General features: G+C 35.4%; 2 protein-coding genes across 6 annotated transcripts in view; both read left to right on the top strand.

Moving 5' to 3' along the window:
* The first annotated feature begins 5,296 nt into the window (after positions 1 to 5,296).
* Positions 5,297 to 11,141, top strand: tmem9b (TMEM9 domain family, member B). 2 transcript variants are annotated; one of them, XM_052145762.1, is made up of 6 exons: positions 5,297 to 5,391; positions 5,515 to 5,591; positions 5,898 to 5,989; positions 6,073 to 6,181; positions 6,293 to 6,427; positions 10,317 to 11,141. In XM_052145762.1, the coding sequence occupies exons 4-6, from the start codon at positions 6,098 to 6,100 to the stop codon at positions 10,470 to 10,472; spliced, it is 375 nt and encodes a 124-aa protein (XP_052001722.1). In that variant the 5' UTR covers positions 5,297 to 5,391; positions 5,515 to 5,591; positions 5,898 to 5,989; positions 6,073 to 6,097; the 3' UTR covers positions 10,473 to 11,141. The 2 variants fall into 2 exon arrangements, with proteins under 2 accessions (XP_052001722.1, XP_052001715.1); XM_052145755.1 differs by having other exon boundaries at positions 5,322 to 5,591.
* A 1,125-nt stretch (positions 11,142 to 12,266) lies between these two features.
* dennd2b (DENN domain containing 2B) overlaps positions 12,267 to 21,833 on the top strand; it is a 98,794-nt gene continuing 89,227 nt past the window's right edge. The window contains exons 1-3 of one of the 4 annotated variants that reach the window (XM_052145455.1): positions 12,267 to 12,423; positions 15,351 to 15,418; positions 15,808 to 15,973. The gene's annotated coding sequence lies outside the window, so the exon portion shown is untranslated. Of the gene's footprint in view, positions 12,424 to 15,350; positions 15,419 to 15,807; positions 19,400 to 21,833 lie in introns of all 4 variants that reach the window. The other 3 variants (XM_052145437.1, XM_052145447.1, XM_052145464.1) reach the window with 3 other exon arrangements.

Below are 21,833 nucleotides of genomic sequence, written 5' to 3'. Positions count from 1 at the left end.
GAGGTAGGGACCAGACTTTTTCCCAATCAATGTTAAGGTCAAACTTATTCCAATAGAAGGATGCAGGAGAAATAGAGACTAAGTCCGTCTGAAACAAGGATCTAATTTTAGAGTTCGATGCTTTATTGGTAGAGAAACAGACTTTACCTAACGGAAGCTGAGTAGGATCAGGAGGTGACATTGACAATGGCGGAGAGATATCACAAGACCTGAATAACATACGAAGACCTAAGGGCACAGCATCAAAAACTATAGAGAATTCTCTTGGGCTTACTGGAATCTTATATTTGGCAAGAAATTCTGAATAACTGAATAGTAGTCCATTCTTATTAAAGAGTTGGCTGACTAATAAAATACCATTGTTGAACCAATTATCATAAAAAAGTGACTTGTTCTTATAAACAATATTAAAATTGTTCCATATATAACACCTCTGTGGAGAGAAGTTATGCTTGTAAAGTAAAGCCCATGCCAAAAGAGCCTGTTGGTGGAAATTGGAGAGTTTAACTGGGATTTTTTGTATTTTATAGTTACAGAGCAGAATAAATTTTAGGCCACCTAACTGTGAAAAGACATAATGAGAAATAAAATTCCAGATGGAAGTAGGGTGTTTGAGATATTGCTTGATCCAATTTATCTTGAATGTGTTGTTGAGCGAGCTAAAGTCTACTGAAATTTAAGCCCCTTTGTTGTAAGAATTCAGAACTACAGACTTACGAATATAGTGAGTTTTATTTTTCCATAGAAAATTAAATAGCATCTTATCGACAGATTTACAAAAGGAGTTATCTACATGTAATGATAGGTTAAACGAGAAATACCTTCCGCCTTGGTGATTAGAACTCTGCCTTTCAAAGAAAGATCTCTTTGTAACCATCGGTTGAAAACCTTTTGCGTTTTTTCAATGAGAGGAGAAAAGTTTAACTAACCTCTGGCTTTTCTATCTTTGGTGATATGAACACCAAGATATGTGACTGAATCTCTTACAGGAATATTACACACTACGGAAGCAGAGCAGTTATTCACTGGTAACAGTTCACATTTGCTAAGATTGAGGGTGAGACCAGAATCTTTGGAAAAAGAGCGAATAAGATTAATCGCAACTGAAACCTGTGAAGCATCTGCCAAAAACAGGGCTGTATCGTCCGCCAACTGACTGATTAAAATATGATTATTTGCCACACTAATACCTTTAATAGGACTGTTTTTAATGTGTAAATTAAGAAGTTGGGCAGCGAGAAGGAACAGGTAAACAGAAAGAGGACACCCTTGCCGTACTCCACGCTTTAAATCAAACCTTGGGGATAGAGGTCGACCGATTAATCGGCCGGCCGATTAATCGGCCGATTTTTAGCATTTTTTACATAATCGGCATCGGCCAATTTCCAAGTATATCAAGCCGATTATTAGGCAGGCGCATCTGTGGGCAGCCTAGTGTTGTTGTGGAACACGTGTTCGACGCACACTGCCCCTAGAGTCATTTTCCAGCAGAGTGAGCAGACCTCATCCAGTGCTAAGTTCCTTGGAGAAAACAGTAAGGATTAAATTTGTATAACTTATTTATATTTAATTAAAAACTGTTGATATTTTACTGCCAACTTCGAGAAAAAACGCGACATGACATTCGGCTACTTTGGATATTGATAGCGTAGTTGAAGTTGCATTATAACAGCAGAAGGGTTGCTATCATGTCACAATAAGTAAGCAAGAATTTTGCAATTACAGACAGTGAATCTGAGACTTTTATTTGTTCTGTTTGTGTGTCTTATATTTGAGAGGGTTGTCACTCAATGCAGAGAAAGAAGTAATAAAAAAGATACCAACACGCTATATGCTATTGAAGGACTGGCTTTGGTAAGCTCGGACGGTACCGGTTCTGCTGTCAGTACTGGAGAAATTAAGAAAATACATGTATTATTGCTATAAAGAGAAAGTTATTTTATCTCGCCAGCCATTTCTATGTATAATAATTCTATGAAACCATTTGTCTGTGATGCAATTTAGCTATTCGCAGTCAGAGAGAGAGAGAGAGAGATCTCGCGCACAGCGAGCACAACACGAGCCCTGCTAAATGAGTGACAGAACTAAACATTCAAACGTAGCCTGGTTTAGATCTGTGATATTAGTCTGATTTTATTTTATATTTCGCCTTCCAAAGATTATAAAAAGAAATATTTATACATAAGCCGCATTCTGTCTAGCACAACATCCTTCCCTTCACAGCGGTGCACTGACATTTCTCCCTAAAACTCAAACTTAACGTCAGAATCAGCACGATCGGTGATTGTTGTAAAATGCTACTGTTGCTAAACTGTGGGACGCGTTTAATAATAAAATAGCGCAAGATATACCATTCCCAAGGCGGCGCGCGCTCTGAAACAGACAGCAATGAGACAAGCAAAGTATAGACTACTTTGGGTTTCATGTGCGCGTCTAAACGATCAAATATACACAAAAATATGTCTAAACGACCGACTTGGAGATTCACTTAAACACAGTTTATATCTTAAATGGACGTAGTTATGGAAATAGTTGGGAGAAAATATGCTGCATCAGGAGTCTATTAGATCTGAATTCGGTCTTAAAGGGGAAGCATCCTAATAAACATGCCGACGATTGAGCCATTACTGTGAATCAAACAACAAAAGGCAAAGAGAAAATCACTTACAGCTCTTGAATGAATAAATTATGCATTAATAAGCATTAATCTATCTATGATAAACTATGCAGTGTTATTTTACAATTGATTACTAGATTATTAGATTTCTTTTTAGACCACACCTGAACAGTAATGTTAGTAGACCTTCCTGAAATTAAATCACTGTGCCTATATAACGTTTATCTTAAAAAGAACCGTTAAGAATACAGTTGAAGTACCGGATCGATAAGCAGTATCGGTAAGATAGTAATACCATTAAAACCTTAACGATACCCATCCCTAGTTATGCCTGTGCTTCTTGGATGCTCTGAATATTGGATTACGTGTCTGGATTGCCCCTTAATTAAAGCTGCATTTGGATCTCAACCTTCGTGTCTCGGAGCAGTTCGTAACACCTGCTTTGTTTATTTAATATATTTGTTATACATTATAATATGTTTTTACATTATACATTTTTAATTTAAGTATCAAGTGTTCAATAAATGTATTTGTTGAGAAATTTTGTCTATCTTAAGTAATTATTTGTGTTACATTTTATCTTACAAATAAAAGGTTCAAATAAGAGGTTAAAAACAAGCACATATCGGCCAAATATCGGCCAAAATAAATCGGCTGCATTAATCAGCCATCGGCCGACCCGGATTTCAAAAGATCGGCATCGGCCTGAAAAAAACAATATCAGTCGACCTCTACTTGGGGATGTACCATTGCTTAATTTAATAGAACCGTTTCCATTAGTGTACAAAAATTGGACCGATCTGCAGAAGAACTGACCAAAACCGAACTTTTTTAAGGTTTCCAATATAAAATCGTGTTCTAAAGAATCAAAGGCTTTGTAAAAGCCTAAGAAAAAAAATAAAACTGTCTTCATGAACTAGCTCAGAGTAGTCTAATAAATCTAAAACCAATCTCACATTATTTGAGATATGTCTATTATGCATGAACCCAGATTGGCTCTCATCAATAATAGAGTCTACGGATTTCAGTCTAGCAAGTATCAGAGCAAAAATCTTATAGTCACTATTTAATAAGGAAATGGGGCGCCAATTATCTAACAGGAGAGAATCTTTCTTAGGCTTAGGAATGAGTGTAATTAGACCCTGACTTAATGTAGGTGGCAAGGAACCTCTATAAACACTCTCAGCAAAAACTTCTTTTAAAAACGGGGCTAGGCTCAGAGAAAAATGCTTATAAAATTTGGCAGTAAAGCCGTCCGTACCGGGTGATTTATTAATTTTTAGTTGATTAATAGCATTAGTAATTTCATTTAGAGAAATAGGGGCATCACAAAAGTCATAATTAGCTTCAGAAATCTGATTGATATTAGGAATAGAATTAAAGAAACATGTGGCATCTTGGGGACAATATCTAGAGGTGTAAAGATCACTGTAAAATCTAGCACAAAACTTGGCAATTTTCTTTGAATCGTCAGTAATTGTTCCATCAATACTTAATTGTTGAATGGTGTTATTTTTTGATTGCTGCTTTTCTAGTCTAAAAAAATATGCAGAATTCTGCTCACCCTCTTCGAGCCACTTACGGCGAGATCTAACAAAAGCACCTTTTGCTTTTCTTTTTATATATCTCGTCCAACCTATGCTGCTGATTAGTAAGCTCCAACTGCTCTGACTCAGTAAGTACATCTAAAGGCTTAGAAGTTAAAGACGCAATTTTACGTATAGTGTCGTCCTCTGTTCTTCTTTTTTTAGCTAAATCACTACTGAGAAATTTAGCAATTTCACTTTAACAACCCCCAGTTATTGCTAAAAAGATTCTCACTTTGAGCTTTGTCCCAGTAAAGCCGAATAAAACTGTCAATTTTAGAAGTCACTTCCTTATGTTTAAGGAGAGTACTATTAAGTTTCCAATATGAGGTTTTAGGAGAGCCGGGAGAGAGAGAAGGAATGAGAAGTTGAATAGTCTTATGATCAGATAGGGGCGCTGGTAAAATGCTCGCCGCTACATTTTTCAGATCCTTGGATATAAGCCAGAAATCAATGCGAGACTGCCTTGATAACGTTTTGTTGCTCCATGTATATGATTTCTGTAGCGGGTGAGTAATCTCTCCATATATCGGTTAAATTAAAACTATTTAAGAGCGTCTTCACATAAATATTAGAGGAGTCCGCATTCCTTGCAGGCAACCTATCCAGGCAATTATCTAACACGGTATTAAAATCTCCGCCCAAAACGATAGAAGAGTTTGGGAATTTAGACAACCAGTAAGAGAGTCGTTCTTCCAAATTATCAAAAAAACTGTTGTTCTCTGTTTGAGAATTGAAGCCATAAACATTAACTATAATATAATTTACGCTAGCAATTTCTAGAACTAAAAATATGTAATGACCGCTTTACCTACAACCCATTTGGGCTGTTGATATCTGCGCAGGTAGACGCGGGAAGTTGAATCAAGCATAACTGGTAGATGGGAGAAGACTTAGGTGGTGCTCTGGCGAAAAAAACTAAATATACATGTAAATTTAACAACAGCTGGACAGAATAATTACATTTCATATCCCGAAGCCATATCGACAAAGCCCACGCCTTTTGCAATATGTGTCGCACTGATTTTAATATCGGACACGGTGGGAAAATGACGTTACTCAGCACTCCAATTCACGTGTTTCCGGTGTGAAGCGGTTATGCACGGACCGGCTGCTGATGGTCAGCTGATGTGTCAGACAGACCGCAGCCCTCATCCATTATTTTGTTGACGCTCATTTGTACCAAAGGTGTTCTAGCAATTGCATGCGCGCACGCATTAATACATACTCATTATTCAGACACACTTGTCATAAGTATTTGTAAACATTGCGTAGAGAGTGACCAAAAAATGTCTCCATTGATCTCAACAGCCGCTGTCAATCTGTGGACGTTTTCATCGCTAGTGTGTTTTCTTCTGACATCATCAGCACAAACCTCAGAAGCCAAGGTAAATTATGCTATCGGGCACTGTTATAAGACACAAATGAACTGCTATTATGTAAGACTGGTGTGTTTTCAGCGCAATGTATAGTTGTTTTAGCTAGCAAAGCTAACTAGCCTTTAACATGTTTTAGTAATTCTGCGAAATAACGGAATAATACATGAATCAAAGAACATGCAAACACTTTTCACATCGTACAATAAATTCAATTGTTATCTAAACAGTATCATGAACTGTGCCAGCTTCCTTCATTTGTATAATGTTGTTCATTGGTCATCAAGCGTCTAAACATTGTAGTCTTTGCAATTGCAGAATTCAGAAGACATCCGCTGTAAATGTATCTGTCCGCCCTACAAGGACATTGATGGAAAGATCTACAATCAGAACGTTTCCTTGAAGGACTGGTAAATGATTTACTAAAATATGTATGAGCCTTAGAGACTCAATTCACTGATCCATAACTCATCAAATGTCCTCATTTGCACAGTAATTGCCTCCATGTGGTGGAACCAATGCCTGTTGAAGGCAAGGATGTGGAGGCGTACTGTTTACGCTGTGAATGCAAGTATGAAGAAAGGAGCTCTGGAACTATTAAAGTGGGTGCAGAGTCTTCTGGAGACTGTATTTCATGAGTTATGGTATGGCCTGATATGCCAACTTCAAATATATTTAAGTTGGACCAATAATAGCCCTTCCTTGTTTCACAGGTCACCATTATAATTTATCTGTCTATTCTGGGCCTTTTGCTGTTGTACATGGTCTATCTGACACTGTTGGAGCCTATGCTGAAGAGAAGACTGTTTGGCCATTCACAGCTCATTCAGAGTGATGATGATGTTGGGGTAAGTGGATGATAATTTGCCTTTGTCTTGTGTGGCCTGATCTTTGACCAAATGGCTAACTTAGTGGTCCATATTGTAGCTTATTTTGACTAAGAACCACGCACTTTTGCATGTAAAGCAGTAAATCACAGTTAATTTTGTTATAAGGTACCATTTAGTGCTGGGTTTATCTGAGATGGATTGCAGTGAAAATGACATTTTTATTTTATTGTTGCCACACAAGACAGGAATATATTGGAAAATGTGTAGAGGCTCTTAAAACATTTAGGGGTGGTCGATACGACACATCTTATATCAGAATTTTATATCATGATGTAATAATTTTATGTCACAAATATATATATATATATGCTCTTGTAAAATTTTCATAGTCAAATTAAGCTAAAGCTACATTTTACATTATGCCACATATTAGTCTGATGTGTTGTTGACCAATATTATTATTATTATAAATTTTCCTCAAGAAACTCGACATCTTCTAAAAGCAATGCAATGAACGAGACACAAGAACCGCTTTTTTTCCTCTCAGGCTATCCATGTCATGAAGAGTTAAAACTGACCGACCTAGGAATAATTATGTGCAATACACAGCTTGGTCTATTTATATTTAGCCAACATATCCTATTCAATCTGCCATTACATTCCCTCACATCAGATTTGTATTTGTACATAAAGTTGAAGTCAGAAGTTTACAAACAGTATTGTGCAAAAGACTTAGACACATAAGATATTTTCACAAAAGCATTTGGCTTGAGATGGTTATTTATATCTTCAGCTTTAGTGTGTCAATAATTTTCCCATCCTAAACATTACTTTTGCAAATAGAAAAGATTAGAAGAGCAGGGAGCCCTGCAACAGATGTTATGGTCCCCACAAAGCCCCCCACTGAACATTGTGTCAGTCTAAGATTACACGAAGAGACGGAAAATATTGAGACAGCCTAAATAGATAGAAGAACTGTGGCAAATTCTCCAAGAAGATTGGAACATCTTGTCTGCCAACAACCAAGAAAAACTGTTTCCAGGTGTTCCTAGGAGAATTGGTGCTCTTTTAAAGGCAAAAGTGGTCACCGAATATTGATTTAGCTTTTTTTATGTTTACTGGACTTTGTATGATGTTAACTGATAAATTACTCTATTTATGTCATTATTTTTGAAGACATCCTCACTATGCAACATTTTTCACAAGTGCCTAAAACTTTTGTACAGTGTTGTACACCTTAACGAAATGCATTTAAACTCAGTTTTTCAAACTTTTTGACCTTTAGTCGTAGAAAACATTCCCTGTATTAGGTCAGTTAGGATTACTACTTTATTTTAAGAATATGAAATGTCAGAATAGTTGTAGAGAGAATTATTTATTTCAGCTCTTATTTCTTTCATCACATTCCCAGTGAGTCAGAAGTTTACAGTACATGCGCTTTGTAAGTATTTGGTAGCATTGCCTTTAAATTGTTTAACTTAGGTCAAACATTTTGGGTAGCCTTCCACAAGCCTCTCACAATAAGTTGCTGTAATTTTGGCCCATTCCTCCAGACAGAGCTGGCCTTACTGAGTCAGGTTTTTTAGTCTCCTTGCTCACACATGCTTTTTCAGTTCTGCCCACATATGTTCTATCAGATTGAGGTCGCGGATTTGTGATAGCCACTCCAGTACCTTGACTTTGTTGTCCTTAAGCCATTCAGTACCTTGACTTTGTTGTCCTTAAGCCATTTTGCCACAAATTTGGAGGTATGCTTGGGGTCAGTGTCCATTTGGAGGACCCATTTGCGACCAAGCTTTATCTTCCTGGATGATGTCTTGAGATCTTGCTTCAAAATATCCACATAATTTTCCTTCCTCATGATGCCATCTATTTTGCACCAGTCCCTCCTGCAGCAAAGCACCACCACAACATGATGCTGCCACCCCCATGCTTCACGGTTGGGATGGTGATCTTGGGCTTGCAAGCCTTGCCCTTTTTACTTCAAACATAACAATGGTCATTATGGCCAAACAGTTCAATTTTTGTTTCATCAGACCATCTGACATTTCTTCAAAAAGATCTTTGTCCCCATGTGCACTTGCAAACTGTAATCTGGCTTTTTTATTGTGGTTTTGGAGAAGTGGTTTCTTCCTTGCTGAGCAGCCTTTCAGGTTATGTTGATATAGGACACATTTTACTGTGGATATAGATACTTGTCTACCTGTTTCCTCCTACATCTTCACAAGGTCCTTTGCTGTTGTTCTGGGATTGATTTTCACTTTTCGCACCAAACTACATTCATTTTTAGGAGACAGAATGCGTCTCCTTCCTGAGCAGTATGATGGCTGCGTGGTCCCATTGTGTTTATAATGATGTTCTTTTGTTTACACAGATGAATTTGGTACCCTCAGGCATTTGAAAATTGCTCCCAAGAATGAAGGATGTGGTTCTATATATTCTTATATTTTCTATTCTCTAATCTCTGTGCACTGGAAGCTTCTGTCACCAAGACAAATTCCTTGTATGTGTAAGTGTAATGGATTTATCCTATAAGCCAGGGCCAGGTGGTAAGATGTTCTTTATGCATAGTTCGTAATAAACAATGTCCACACATCTATATTAATTTTAACTCCTTTGCTGTCTTTTAATGAATATATATATGTCTCTTACATTGTGTAACACGTTGCTCTGTTGCTCTATGGTAAGAACCATAACACAGCCCATGGGAAGTTTTAATAACAAGCTAAATTAACAGGTGACCACACCCACACCACTGGTGCACACTGCCATCTAGTGGTTTGAACAATAATTTAATTTGGCTCTTACTGTAAGCATACTTGGCAATAAAGCTCATTCTGATTTTGATGAAGAAAATTATTCACAAGTTAAAAAAATATTAAATGAAAATAAACACCAATGCCCTTGATTATGAAAATCATCTCTATAGAGAATATTAAGGCAAACATGGTCTGTTTGTTTCCTAATATCTAACATCATTCGAACAGAAATGCAGTAAGGGTGATCATGTTAAGTTTAAAAATCTGCACTGTCCTGTTTTTGGAGCACAAATATCGGGAAGACTGCTGGACTCACGCGCACTTGCATGCTCCGGAGATAGCATGCTCGAAACAGATGCGCATGTCAGATGAGAAGCATATTTGCCACTTATGAACCGCCGAACGCTATTCAATGTCATTTGAATTTGCTGATTTTCATTGAAATTTTCAGTGCCGGGGGGGAAAAAAAAAGATTCTTGTCTCTTCAACTCTCTGTCTTACGTGAAGCCCTGCCCACGTAACATGGATATTTACATATTGAGACCCACACACACACACAAAAACTCAATCGACTGACACATTGTCATTGCCTCTATCTATCATGTAATATCGCCAGCCCTAAATACAGTACCGTACAGAAAATATCAAATTATTTCACAGACATAAAGCAAGAAAACAAATCAGAAAATTCAGCTGCCCAACCAAATGTGGATTATAAAATATTCTCACTCTGTTTTCTATAAATCTGAGCATGGTTGAACCAAACCCACAGGATCGATTATAGTCTAAGAGACCCGATGATTTCACTCATAACTCAATATTGACAAAATGTGTAGTTGCTGCTTTTTGCATTTGTAGTTCAGCGAGGCTGAGTCTATTGTCGCCCTATAGCTAATCCACCTATCATCTGCTCCATTCTGAGTAGCGATGGTATTATGTGTCCTCAGGTTGATTGTCTTCCTTATAGATACATGATTAAATATAAGATTGCAATGTAGGTAGTTTAGATGCACTGTTTTGACTAAATGTGCAGTATGTAGTCCAAATGTACTGGTTAAGTGTAAATAAATAGATCTGAATATTTTGGCCTGTTGCGTCTTCAAACTCCTCCCATGCCCTTACAAAAACATTGAACTCTATTGTTACAGGACCAGCAGCCCTTCGCCAATGCCCATGATGTGCTCTCTCGCTCTCGCTCTCGTTCCAATATGCTTAACAAAGTGGAGCACGCTCAGCAGCGCTGGAGGAGGCAGGTCCAAGAACAGCGCAAGTCTGTCTTCGACCGCCATGTGGTGCTCAGCTAAAAGCTCTCTCAGTCTGAAGTGAACTGTTACATATGGGTTCTGATACTACGCTAAAGGCTGGGTCTTTTCCATGATGTCCAACACTCATCAATGGTCAAACGGTGCCAACGTTTAACATCATTTGTGTGTATGTCTGTTTTTGGTGTGTATAAATTTCTTGTCTTGATCAATGAGTGAGACGAAGCCTTGTTTATTATTCTGATAAAGGTTGTTTGCATCAACTTTTCTTTCATTTTGAAATCATGGACTCTCAAATTAGCAACACAAAAAAATAAGAGAAAAAGTTTATTCCTAATGCAGTTCAGATGTGGGGATAAAGTGCCAATTGCCTCCTAAAATTAGGTGATTCGTTTAATCTATAATTTTTTTTAAATAAAGTTCAGAATTGTTTCTCACCCCAAAATAAACATTTTCTGTCTTGTAACGAAGTGTAAGTTGGGTAAAGTTTCCTTTTACCACTCTTCTCTTGCTTGCTTTCTTTCATACATTGTGGTTTATGTTATACAGTATGTAAATAGTAATTTGTGGATGTGTTTTTTTGTCATGATATACAATAATATGCTGTTTGATGACTCAATTCTTATAGCTTTTTGTAGATTCAGGTTAAAGCTACATGATGTTCATTTGGTCTTTGAAATCTTTAAGACAGTATTTTCTAAGGTATATGCATTGAAGATGTCTGAATTATACTCTTTGTCATTAAATATGCTGTGTATTTTTATTAATTTAAATGCTCAGGTACATGGTTTAATGGAGCCTACTTTACAATCCAGTTCTGTGAATTATGTGCACTTTGTTTTGGATTATATTCATATTGCTCTTGCCATAACATGATTCACAACTGACGCAGAAAGTGCTTTCAAGTAGTAGTAGTAGCCTAATAATAGTAATTTTAAAGATTTATTTTACTCAAAAAAAAAAAAAATTCTCTCATCATTTACTCACCCTCATGCCATTGCAGATGTGTGTGTTTTTTATCAGAAAAAAACTTTGAAGCTCCAAATGCACATCAATGCAGCATAAAAGTAATCCATATGACTCTATTGGTTAAATCCATATCTTCAGAAGTGATATGATAGGTGTGGGTAAGAAACAGATTAATATTTAAGTCCTTTTTTTTTTACTATAAATCTGCACTTTCACATCTGACAGTGAAAGTGGATGTTTATAGTATAATAGGACTTAAATGTTTATCTGTCTCTCACCTACACTTATATTGCTACTGAAGATATGGATTTAATCAATGGAGTTATATGGGTTACTTTTATATGCTTCATAGACCTTCAGATTTCTGGTCACCATGCACTTGCATTGTATTGACCAACAGAGCTGAAATATTCTTCTGAAAATCTTCTTTGTTCTGCAGAAGCAAGTCATACACATCTAGGATGGCATGAGGGTGAATAAATGATGAGAACATATTAATTTTTGGGTTGAACTGTTACTTTACATCTGTAGGAGTCACTGTTTCAAACTTTTTTTTTGTCAACAGCGTTAAAGCACATTAACGCCGACTGTCGGTAAACTGATAACGCATAATTGAACGAACAAATTATGCTTCGAAAAAAAAAATGTCGACTGAATTTGGCCTGGAATTAATAGGGAAATTCTCTCTTGTAATAACAACAGGACAACGCATCCTTAAACTATTTGTAAATCTTACTCTAAATGTTTACAGTATTTGCAAGGTTTAATGTATAGTATAGCAACGGAGAAGTTCAACGGATTGGTCATTCAGTAAAACAAAATGAAATTGTTTTATACAGACACATATCACATTTCTCAAATAACGGTTCTCATCATTTCCTGCACTCTCTCTCCTCCCTCTTATCCATCCAAAAACACTGTGACAGAAAGAGCATCGCGCAACCAGAACGCACTCCACTGAACACGCAAACTCACAGAATGGATATGTGAAAAAAGTTACCGAAGCAACAATTACACAGACAAGGTAGGAATGTCATTTTCCGAGTATTCTCAGTGTTCGTTGCTCCTACGGTTCCATAACTGTTGGAAAACTGTTCTGATGTGTTTTATTTTTTTAAAATGGATAAAACTCTAGAGTTTAAGGTATTGTTGGTGAAGAGGATTCATAATTACCTAAATTGCATGTAGGGAAAGGTATCTTTAGAAATTATAATATTAATAAATAATTCTATTTTTTATTTCATAAATAACAGAAAGGTTTGTGCGTATGGATGTTATACAGTTAAAAGAGTTGACCAAACATCAAATGTGTTTTTAAGTGTGTTTTTAAAATCGAAGGAAATGTATTTCAGTATCAGATATATAACCCAATGCACACATTAATGTGTAGCAGTAGCAACTATCTGCATTAGGATGAATTGTTCATTATGTGCTTTGGTGAGTCACGTACTGTAGCAGCGCTTCTGAAATGTTTTAAAGCAGAAACAAGGAGGCGCTCTTAAACCTTCTAAAGTGTCACTGTTAGAAAAATAATAATCCATAATATGTTTCTCACATTTCTCATGACAATATGACAATTAAAAAGGTGTAGTTATAAAAATGTAATCAGAATTTAAATTATTATTTTTCTCTACAATAAAGTCTTCCTATTGCTATTAAAATTAAATTTTAAAATTTGGTTTCAGTTTTGGAATCAGTCTGACCTTAAGCTAAAAACAGCAATTCACTGTCTCTACACTTTTCCTTATCTCTTCAACCGGGGTTGTCTGTCCTCCAGGGCCACAGAGTAAGGAATGATTAAGCTTTGAGATTGTGGCACAAACCACAGCTTTTTTCTGTCTGTGCCTCTGCCTGCCTCACTCCCTCAAGTCTTTTTGTCCTTTCCTCATGGCTTATCATACCTCTCCAATAGATCAATATTGAATGTTTCTCTTTGCCATGTCCTTGTACTTGTTTAAACTGTAATTCTTTCCATTGCAAAGAGTGCTAGAATCTCACTGGTTCATACATTGTAGTTGATAGCTGTCACAATTTGTCATGTCCAAATTGTGCATTAAAATCTAATACACATTGAGCCATAACGTTAGGTATTTTCCATCCAATTATTTCCTTATAAGTACACTTTGCCAATGCAAGGCAAACTTAAACATGGAGGAGACTAAAGCTTAAATTTTCTCATAACTTTAAGCATTATATCTTTAGATGCCTGAACAGAATGACTGTGACAGGAATAATCTGTGGTGAGTTATGTGTTGTATAGGATACTGATGTATTTTAGAGATTTTGTGAACATGACTGATGGAGCACTTACAAATGCGTTCAAGGAAGGGGAAACCATTTAGCAACTCTGAAATAATGTTTATCCTGTACCTAAACTAATTTAACAGGTGTAAAATGTATGTTTTACACCTGTTATGTAACATTTACCTTAACAGTGTAATTGATTATAGTGGAAATGGAGGTGTATTTGAAAATAAATTCACATACAAGGAAATATCTTAGTCTAAATAGTTACTGTTTTAATGGCAACATACACTCTGAGCACTTTATTAGGAACACTATGGTCCTAATAATGTACCTGGCATGGTCTTCCACTGTTGTAGCCCATTTGCCTCAAGTTTCGATGTGTTTTCCATTTTGAGATGTTATTCTGCTTACTACAATTGTACAGAGTGGTTATCTGAGTTACTGTAGCTTTTCTGTCAGCTCAAATGAGTCTGGCCATTCTGTTTTGACCTCTCTCAACAACAAGGCATTTCCGTCAGCAGAACTGCCACTCACTGGATGTTTTTTGTTTTTGGCACCATTCTATGTTATAGAATTTTTATTGTTGCAAATTGCATTTTAAAATGTTATACCACCCCACCCATATACAACCCTACCCAACCCCAACAGAACAATCCCCAATCAGAACAACAGGACTTGCATACATGTATACATACATATATATATGTACATGTATACACATACAAGCAGACATACATACATAAATGATAATAAAAAATAAAAAGGATATATATATATATATATATATATATATATATATATATATATATATATATATATATATATATATATATATATACACACACCTATACACCTCCACTCAATCCACATCTAAGGTTGGTAAATCATTAAAAGATTTAATAAATTGTTGCCATTTTTCAAAAAAGTACTTAAAAAAGTAAAAAAAAAGGCAAAATCTTTGAATTTGGCACCACTCTAGAGAAGTGGGTCCCAACACTGCACATTTTGTATATCATCCTTATCTCATTCACCCAATTCAGTTCGCAGGGTCTCTACTAACTAACTAATGTGTTGAATCAGTTGTGTTTGATTAGGGAGATATCAAAATGTGTGGTGTTGGGGGGCATCCAGGTCCAGGGTTGGGAACCACTGCTCTAGAGACTGTTGTGCGTGAAAAATCCCAGGAGATCAGCAGCTACAGAAATACATAAACCAGCCTGTCTGGCAACAACAATAATGCCATGGTCGAAATCAGTCAGATCAAATTTTTTCCACATTCTGATTGTTGATGTGAACATTATTAAATCATTTGCACATTATATTGGTTAAAAGGCACAAGTGCCCTGTAATTGCTTTGTAAGATTATTCTATGTAGTCATTTGTATTTACAATGTGACCTGGATGAATCACTTGGTTCCAACTGGACTTAGTTGATAGTATTAAAGGATTATTCTGTGTTCAAACAAGTTAATCTCAATCAACAGCATTTGTGGCATAATTTTGATTACTTCAAAAAGTTTCTTCAAAAAATGCAAAAATCACAGTTAATTTTGGCACTTACAATGGAAGCGAATAGGGCCAGTTTTTAAAGGCAGAAATGCGAAGCTTTTAATTTTATAAAAGCACTTACATTGATTCTTTTGATAAAACTTGAGCTGTAAAGTTGTTTAAATCATAATTTTTGCTGTCGTTTTATGGTTGTAGGGTTTACAGCGTACAAATGGGATATTTGTAACACAGCTGTAAAAATGGGATATAACTACACAAAAAAGGTTTGTAAGTGATTTTATTACACTAAAATACATTTTTACATGCATATCCTTTATGTCTTGTGACTATACTTTGGAAACAGTGCGATTTTATTTCCTAGTAAACAAGAGATGAGTCTATATATACATGTTTATACTATAGTAATCATTAACCCACAAATGCTGTTATTTGAGCTTAACTTGTATTAAACCTGGAAAAACTGTTTAACAGTCAAGTGCTACTTGAAGAATGTTTGAAAGAACTGATGGATTATTTTTGTGTTGGACACTATATACTATATATATACTGGAATTATATTTCTATCAGGAAGACTCGCAGACTTGTGTGAAATTTAAGATGACATTTATTTGATGAATATAAAACAGAAAAGTAATGTTTCTCTTTGGCGTAGGCCCCGTCTGGTGGTCCAAAGAAGTTGTACTCGGAACCGTCATATCCTGCCGGAGATAGGAGTCTGGGGCGAGGAGCCTACCCCTGTGCAGGACAGGACTCAACTGGTGGTGGTTGGGTGGTGGAGGTTGCCGTGTTAGCACACTGAAACAGCACTGTGATAGCTTGTGAGCAGACTTATAAACCAATGGCTTACATGTGATTGGCTAGGAATTACCCAGCTAATGGTGCGATGATGTACAGCTGCTAGTCTTCCCACTAGAATTACGCTGTGCTTACATATATGGAAATGTATGGAATTCATGTGTTTGTTCTTAGTACTCTTTTTAATCTGGTGCTAAAAAACAAAAACAAAGCTCCTGTGAACATGTAGGGGAATTTTGTGATATTAACTTATGCTTACTAACTTATTAACCAACATAAACAAGGTATCTGGTCCACTTTGTGGTTACTGCTGCTGAGCTTTGTTATACAGAGGCCATATTGAGAATGCATTATGTTTTGATTGGTCAACACTGACTGCTTGATTAGAAAAAGGGCTGTTTGGCTTTGAGTTAGTCCATTTCTAGAAAACATATTCAACCACATATTTTGGTGTCATGATTATCATAACAGGCATCTTCTGACATAGGATATGTTTAGTCTGGGCCTTGGTGTCTGCAGTGTTCTTGACAGGGTCTGCTCAAGTTCAGGATACAAGGTTAAATAGAGAGTAACATGACAAGCTGAGATTTGACCTCAGTGAAGATGACTCAAATCTCTTTGATCATCAATCTGCTCCATACAAAATAGTTCTTAAGTGGAGGTTCAGCAAGTTTATTGTATATTTATAAAATTACAAACATGGAAATAGTTATTTTATCAATTACAAGTCTCTCAGGTGTTTACAAGTAAAATAAATAATAAAAATGAACACATTTAATACTGTTCTTACAGTGTCCTTTTACAATTCTGACGATATTCAGACTGATCCAACATTTAGTTTAGCTTTTCCTCTTGTGTGCATTGCATTATCTTTCTCTCAATAAAACATGAGGTGAATGATTGTTTTGGGAAACTAATGGAGGGATGATCTGAGCCCCAACTATCCCAAAACTAAGCAATTTAACACAGATTCCCATGTCATGTTCCAACACCAGAAACCACATCTGTGCCTGCTTTTGCTACAATTTGTAAGGGTTCCAGCTAATGTTATAAGCATTTTGTCATTATTCAGCTTGACCTGGAAATTTATCAGCCTGTTTCCTTAAGTTCTGAAGGTTGCTTACTGTATTTACGAACATTTGATCTAACAGAGACTGCATTTTTTTTTCTGACTGACTCAGACATCTTAGTCATGATTTAATTGTTTGGATTTAAATATAGACTATATATAAATAATTTTTTTGTTAGCATGTAATGTATATAAAAAGTAATTCTAAACCAGATACATTTATAAAGTGATACATTTGTTTCAATATTGAGAGTTTTGTTTGACAGCTTTTTGCTTCATGTCTGCTTAATATGCACTCAACAACTGTTGTTATAAAATGTCACAAACCTCCATACAAAGTTAATGCAATCTTGAGTGTGAAAGTACCCTTGTTTATGCTTTTGCAGCTATATAAACACCCATCAGCATCTGTTGCTGACCACTCTGTGTTGCATTAGAATGAGTGCAGACTGAGAGTCAAGTGGCATGTTCTTGTTCAGCATTCACTCCAATCTCATCCACACTTTCAAATGATCTTTGTCAGTTTATTCTTTAACTTGTGCTTCACATACATGTGATTGCATGCCACAGTTTAGACAGCTGTTTGCAATGTGTTATGCTTGTTCTCTGCTCCTGAGAACTGAAGATGTCTGGAGCATATGGCTTCTGGTAAATCACAGATAGCTCCACTCAGTGGATGAGTATGCCAAGCCAAATTGACTTTTAATCATGTGCAGGATATGAATTATTAATATCTGTAATTCAAATTCCACTAGTTAAAATGGCAAATTATTGATATCAGCAATGGAATTACTACTACAAAAAAATGCTAATTTTAAGGTCATTGTGTTTGCACATGTAACAATGTTCATTCTTGATACAAACAATTATGCCATCACTCACAGAAATACACATTCTTGATAAAAATGTAAAGATAAAAACTATTAAAAACACAGTTATTGATATCTGTAAATGCATTTTCACTAGTAGAATTCAAAATTGATTTAACATTGACTTCTTTTCAAAACACAATTTCAGATATCTATAATTAATTTCTAACTAGTTGAAATTCCAATTTCACATATCAGCTATGCACTTCATCTTATTAAAAATTACACTTTTTATATCAATAATTGCATTGTTACTAGTGCACATGTCTATTCTTGATATTAATTATTGAACTGCAACTAATGAAAATGTTAATTTCAGATTTCTGTAATATGATTGTAACTAGAAGGAAAGCCTTTTAAGATACTTTTAATACTTTTAATTACTCTTCAATTTACTGATATATGAAATCCTTTATCTGAAATACCAAATGCAACACGTTGAAATACACTAACAGGCATCAAAATTGAGCATTTTCACTAGTTGTAACTCAATTGTTGATATCAGGAATGGATATTTGTAATAATAACAATGTAATTACTGATATAAAAACTTTAATTTTGAGTAGTACACTCAAAAAATATTTTAGCCTATTTCTAAAATGGACTCATTTAAATTTAATGAAAAAAAAAATCCATCAAATTGAACAGTGTAATTTGTACAAAATGTAAATGACTAAAACAGAATATTAGTTTTATTAATAGTTTTTTGTATTATTTTATTTCATGAAAGATTACTCAGTTCAGTTTAACGAAATTTTGTTATAAAATTAAAATGCTAAGATCTTAACATTGTTGTTTTGAGCGTAAGATGCACATAGTTTAAATGTGCATTTGAAATGTAAACTTGTAAGAAATTAATTATAGATCGCTGTCATTGTGTTTTGAACAAGAGTGAATGAAATATCATTGTGAAATTGTACTGGTGAAAGTGCAATTACAGATTTCAATCATTATTATTTAAATCGTTTTCTTTCCATTTTTGTTGTATTTCTGTGAGTGATGTTGACGTAATTTTTTAATAAACAAGAATAAACCTTTTTACTAGTTTGTGATGCAAAAAGGCTCGCTCTTAAGAAACTATGCAGACAACAAGACTCTTGCATTAGCTGAAATTGCTCTAAATAAGTAATTCATAAAATGTTAGATCCCATTAAAACATTGCAACAAGAACGCAAATAAGTCTCCCAGCGTTACCTTTAATTTGACATCGCAGCATAGCGTATAGAGTTCAGATCCATGTGGCACTCCTTGTGAGGGCAGGTTTCATGTGGGAGCGCGAGAACGTGGAGGGGCGAGTGGCGGCAAAACAATCCCTCTCCATGGAAACTAGCTCAGCCTTCTGCCAGAGAGAGTTCTCAAGGAGGGAGGGATTTACCCCGCGTGAACGAACATGCTTGGAAGTGTAGGGAAATGTTCCAGGTATTACCGGCAAATCGATGAGTTTTACCATCGCTACGCGTGTTTATGAGCAAATAAATAAAATGGCACGGACAGCGGGATGTTTCGCTCAGGTAAAACTATTATTTCTGTTTCAGCGAAGAGTTGCATTTTAGCAAAAGCAGTAGAGTCAATTGCAAACAAAGACTGTGTCAAAACCTTGTGAGCTTTCTATCTAGACAGCCTTTTAAAGTATCATAGGCGCGAAAATGCAGCAATGCCCGAACGCGCGTGATACCCAAACATGGCTAAAAATATGATGCCCAAATATGCTGTCTATGTAGGCTGCTTTCTCAGTAGGTTTCGAGACAAATACAAACTTATAGGAGATTTTTGAAAATATGTCATACGGTAAAAAAACTATTATCTTATTTGGTGATTTCAAAACTCATATGAATACATGCTGGTTGTTTATTCAAACATTCAATAACATAGTTATTACATAGAATAGTTTGGTACCTCAATGTGAAGTAGTTTACATGTCTCTCTGTTATTTGGCTTGGTATAGTGACCAAAATATTCAAATGGTTGTTTGCCATTGATTGAGAAAGGATTGATAGAACAGTGAACAGTTGGGTTCTTCTTTAATGGCATGTTAGTTCAGTCCAGCACACTTTAACAAAAAATAATACCCTATTTGAACACGCATACCAAATAGCATGGCATGTATACACATAGAGATTTGCATGATAACTGCTCAAGTATAAAGTGCCCCCTGCTTTCAGTTTTGGCTGCTACTGAAGCTGCAAGCCCTTTTTCCTGAACTTTCTGAACAAACTGTCTATTGTGCTTTTGGAACAATAACGCTTCCTTCTCATTGGTTTGGACTGTCAGCTCAATCATGGGAGCTGCTCTGTTCCCTGTCCAGTGCTTGCGCAATATAGATCATGGTGGGATGTCACCAAACCTTGAACAAAACAGATAGTCTTGCCACCACAATATGTAAAAAACCTTTTCGTAAGGTCATGCTTAGGCGATCTGTATCTTATCATTCCTCTGTGAATGTGATTTTGTACACACACTGTGTCAGCTGTAATAACAGATGCAAGGACCCTTAGTTCCAAATTTCCCCCTCTCTCTCCCCTGCATCTCATGTGTCAAACAATGTAAATCACATCACTCCTCACAGTATTATAAGAAACATTCATGCATTCATCCTTTTTTCTTCTCAGGGTCTGTCAATATTGATTTATGGTGTAGCGATATAAAGCCATTTTCCTTATGTACTTGTGTTTTGATTTAGCAACTTGATAATAGTGAGTGCTATAATTTGTGGTTACATATCTTTTTAATCAAAAAATAGTGATGAGAGCAAACATGGCTAACAAAAAAAACATTTAAACTTGTAAAATCCTCTTGAATGGGGTACTGTGAATGGACATCAGTGCTCTTCAAATTCTAGCATGTGGTATTTACTGACGCACCTCTAATTTCCAGAAACTATGAAAAGAAAACTAGCTGTGACTTGCTTTAATAGTAAGTCGACTGACCTTCAGATCATATCATCAGAACAGTTAAAAGTCCCAATGAATTGGCTTGACGAACTGCAGATGTTTATGATGCTTAGTTGGACTAAGACATACTGTCTTTTAAAAAAATAGCCAACAGCCTTTGGCAGGGCTCCAGACAAAACAATTACTTAGGATGACCATTGGCTCCTAAACGGAAACATTAAGGAGCCAAATGGCTGTTTTTAGTAGCCAAATTACAGATTTTCTCAATTTAGATTGCTGTTCAGAAACAAGATAGAAAGCAGAAGAAAAGGAAGACAGCTGATAACCATTAATTTGGAGGTTTAATAAACAGTATATATGGTTGAGAAGATAAGTTTGCGTTCTATTTTGTCTCATAAATGTTCACACCTTTCGTAATTTATACAAATCTAAGAAATAAAAGATTATTTTTTTTATTTAGTACAGCTCTTCAATATATACTTTACAGATATTTACATAAAATATAGTATGGATATAGCAGCGTTGCCTTCTTGGGCATCAATGAATGTTTACACCATGTGTAATAGTTGTGAACTAGTCCCTCAATTGTCAAAATCTATATATATATATATATATATATATATATATATATATATATATATATATATATATTAGGGCTGTCAATCGATAAAATTCTTTAATCAAATTAATTACATGGTGTCCCGATTAATTAATCGTGATTAATCGCATTTAATTTCATTAACCAATATTTGCTGAGAAAGCCCCTCATATAACAATAATTCAATATATAATGATTATACATATTTAGATCAATATATAATTATACATAGTTATCTTTAAATATTTAAAAATGATATATATATATAATAACAAATATTCAGATAAATAAAATGCATTACATTCTTGTAAAAGAAGAGTTAATCATTGATAAGACAATACAAAAAGCGTCTTTAGAATACAATCTATTGTTTACCACCATATTATTGATCATAAGCCAATCATTGACATACAGTTCACATCAATCCATTTCACAAGTGAATTTGTCAATCAGTTG

This window comes from Xyrauchen texanus, chromosome 2, assembly GCF_025860055.1.
Source record: "Xyrauchen texanus isolate HMW12.3.18 chromosome 2, RBS_HiC_50CHRs, whole genome shotgun sequence".
Lineage (NCBI taxonomy): Eukaryota > Metazoa > Chordata > Actinopteri > Cypriniformes > Catostomidae > Xyrauchen > Xyrauchen texanus.
The sequence above is the reverse complement of the archived record's forward strand: the minus strand, read 5'-3'. Positions and strand labels throughout refer to the sequence as shown.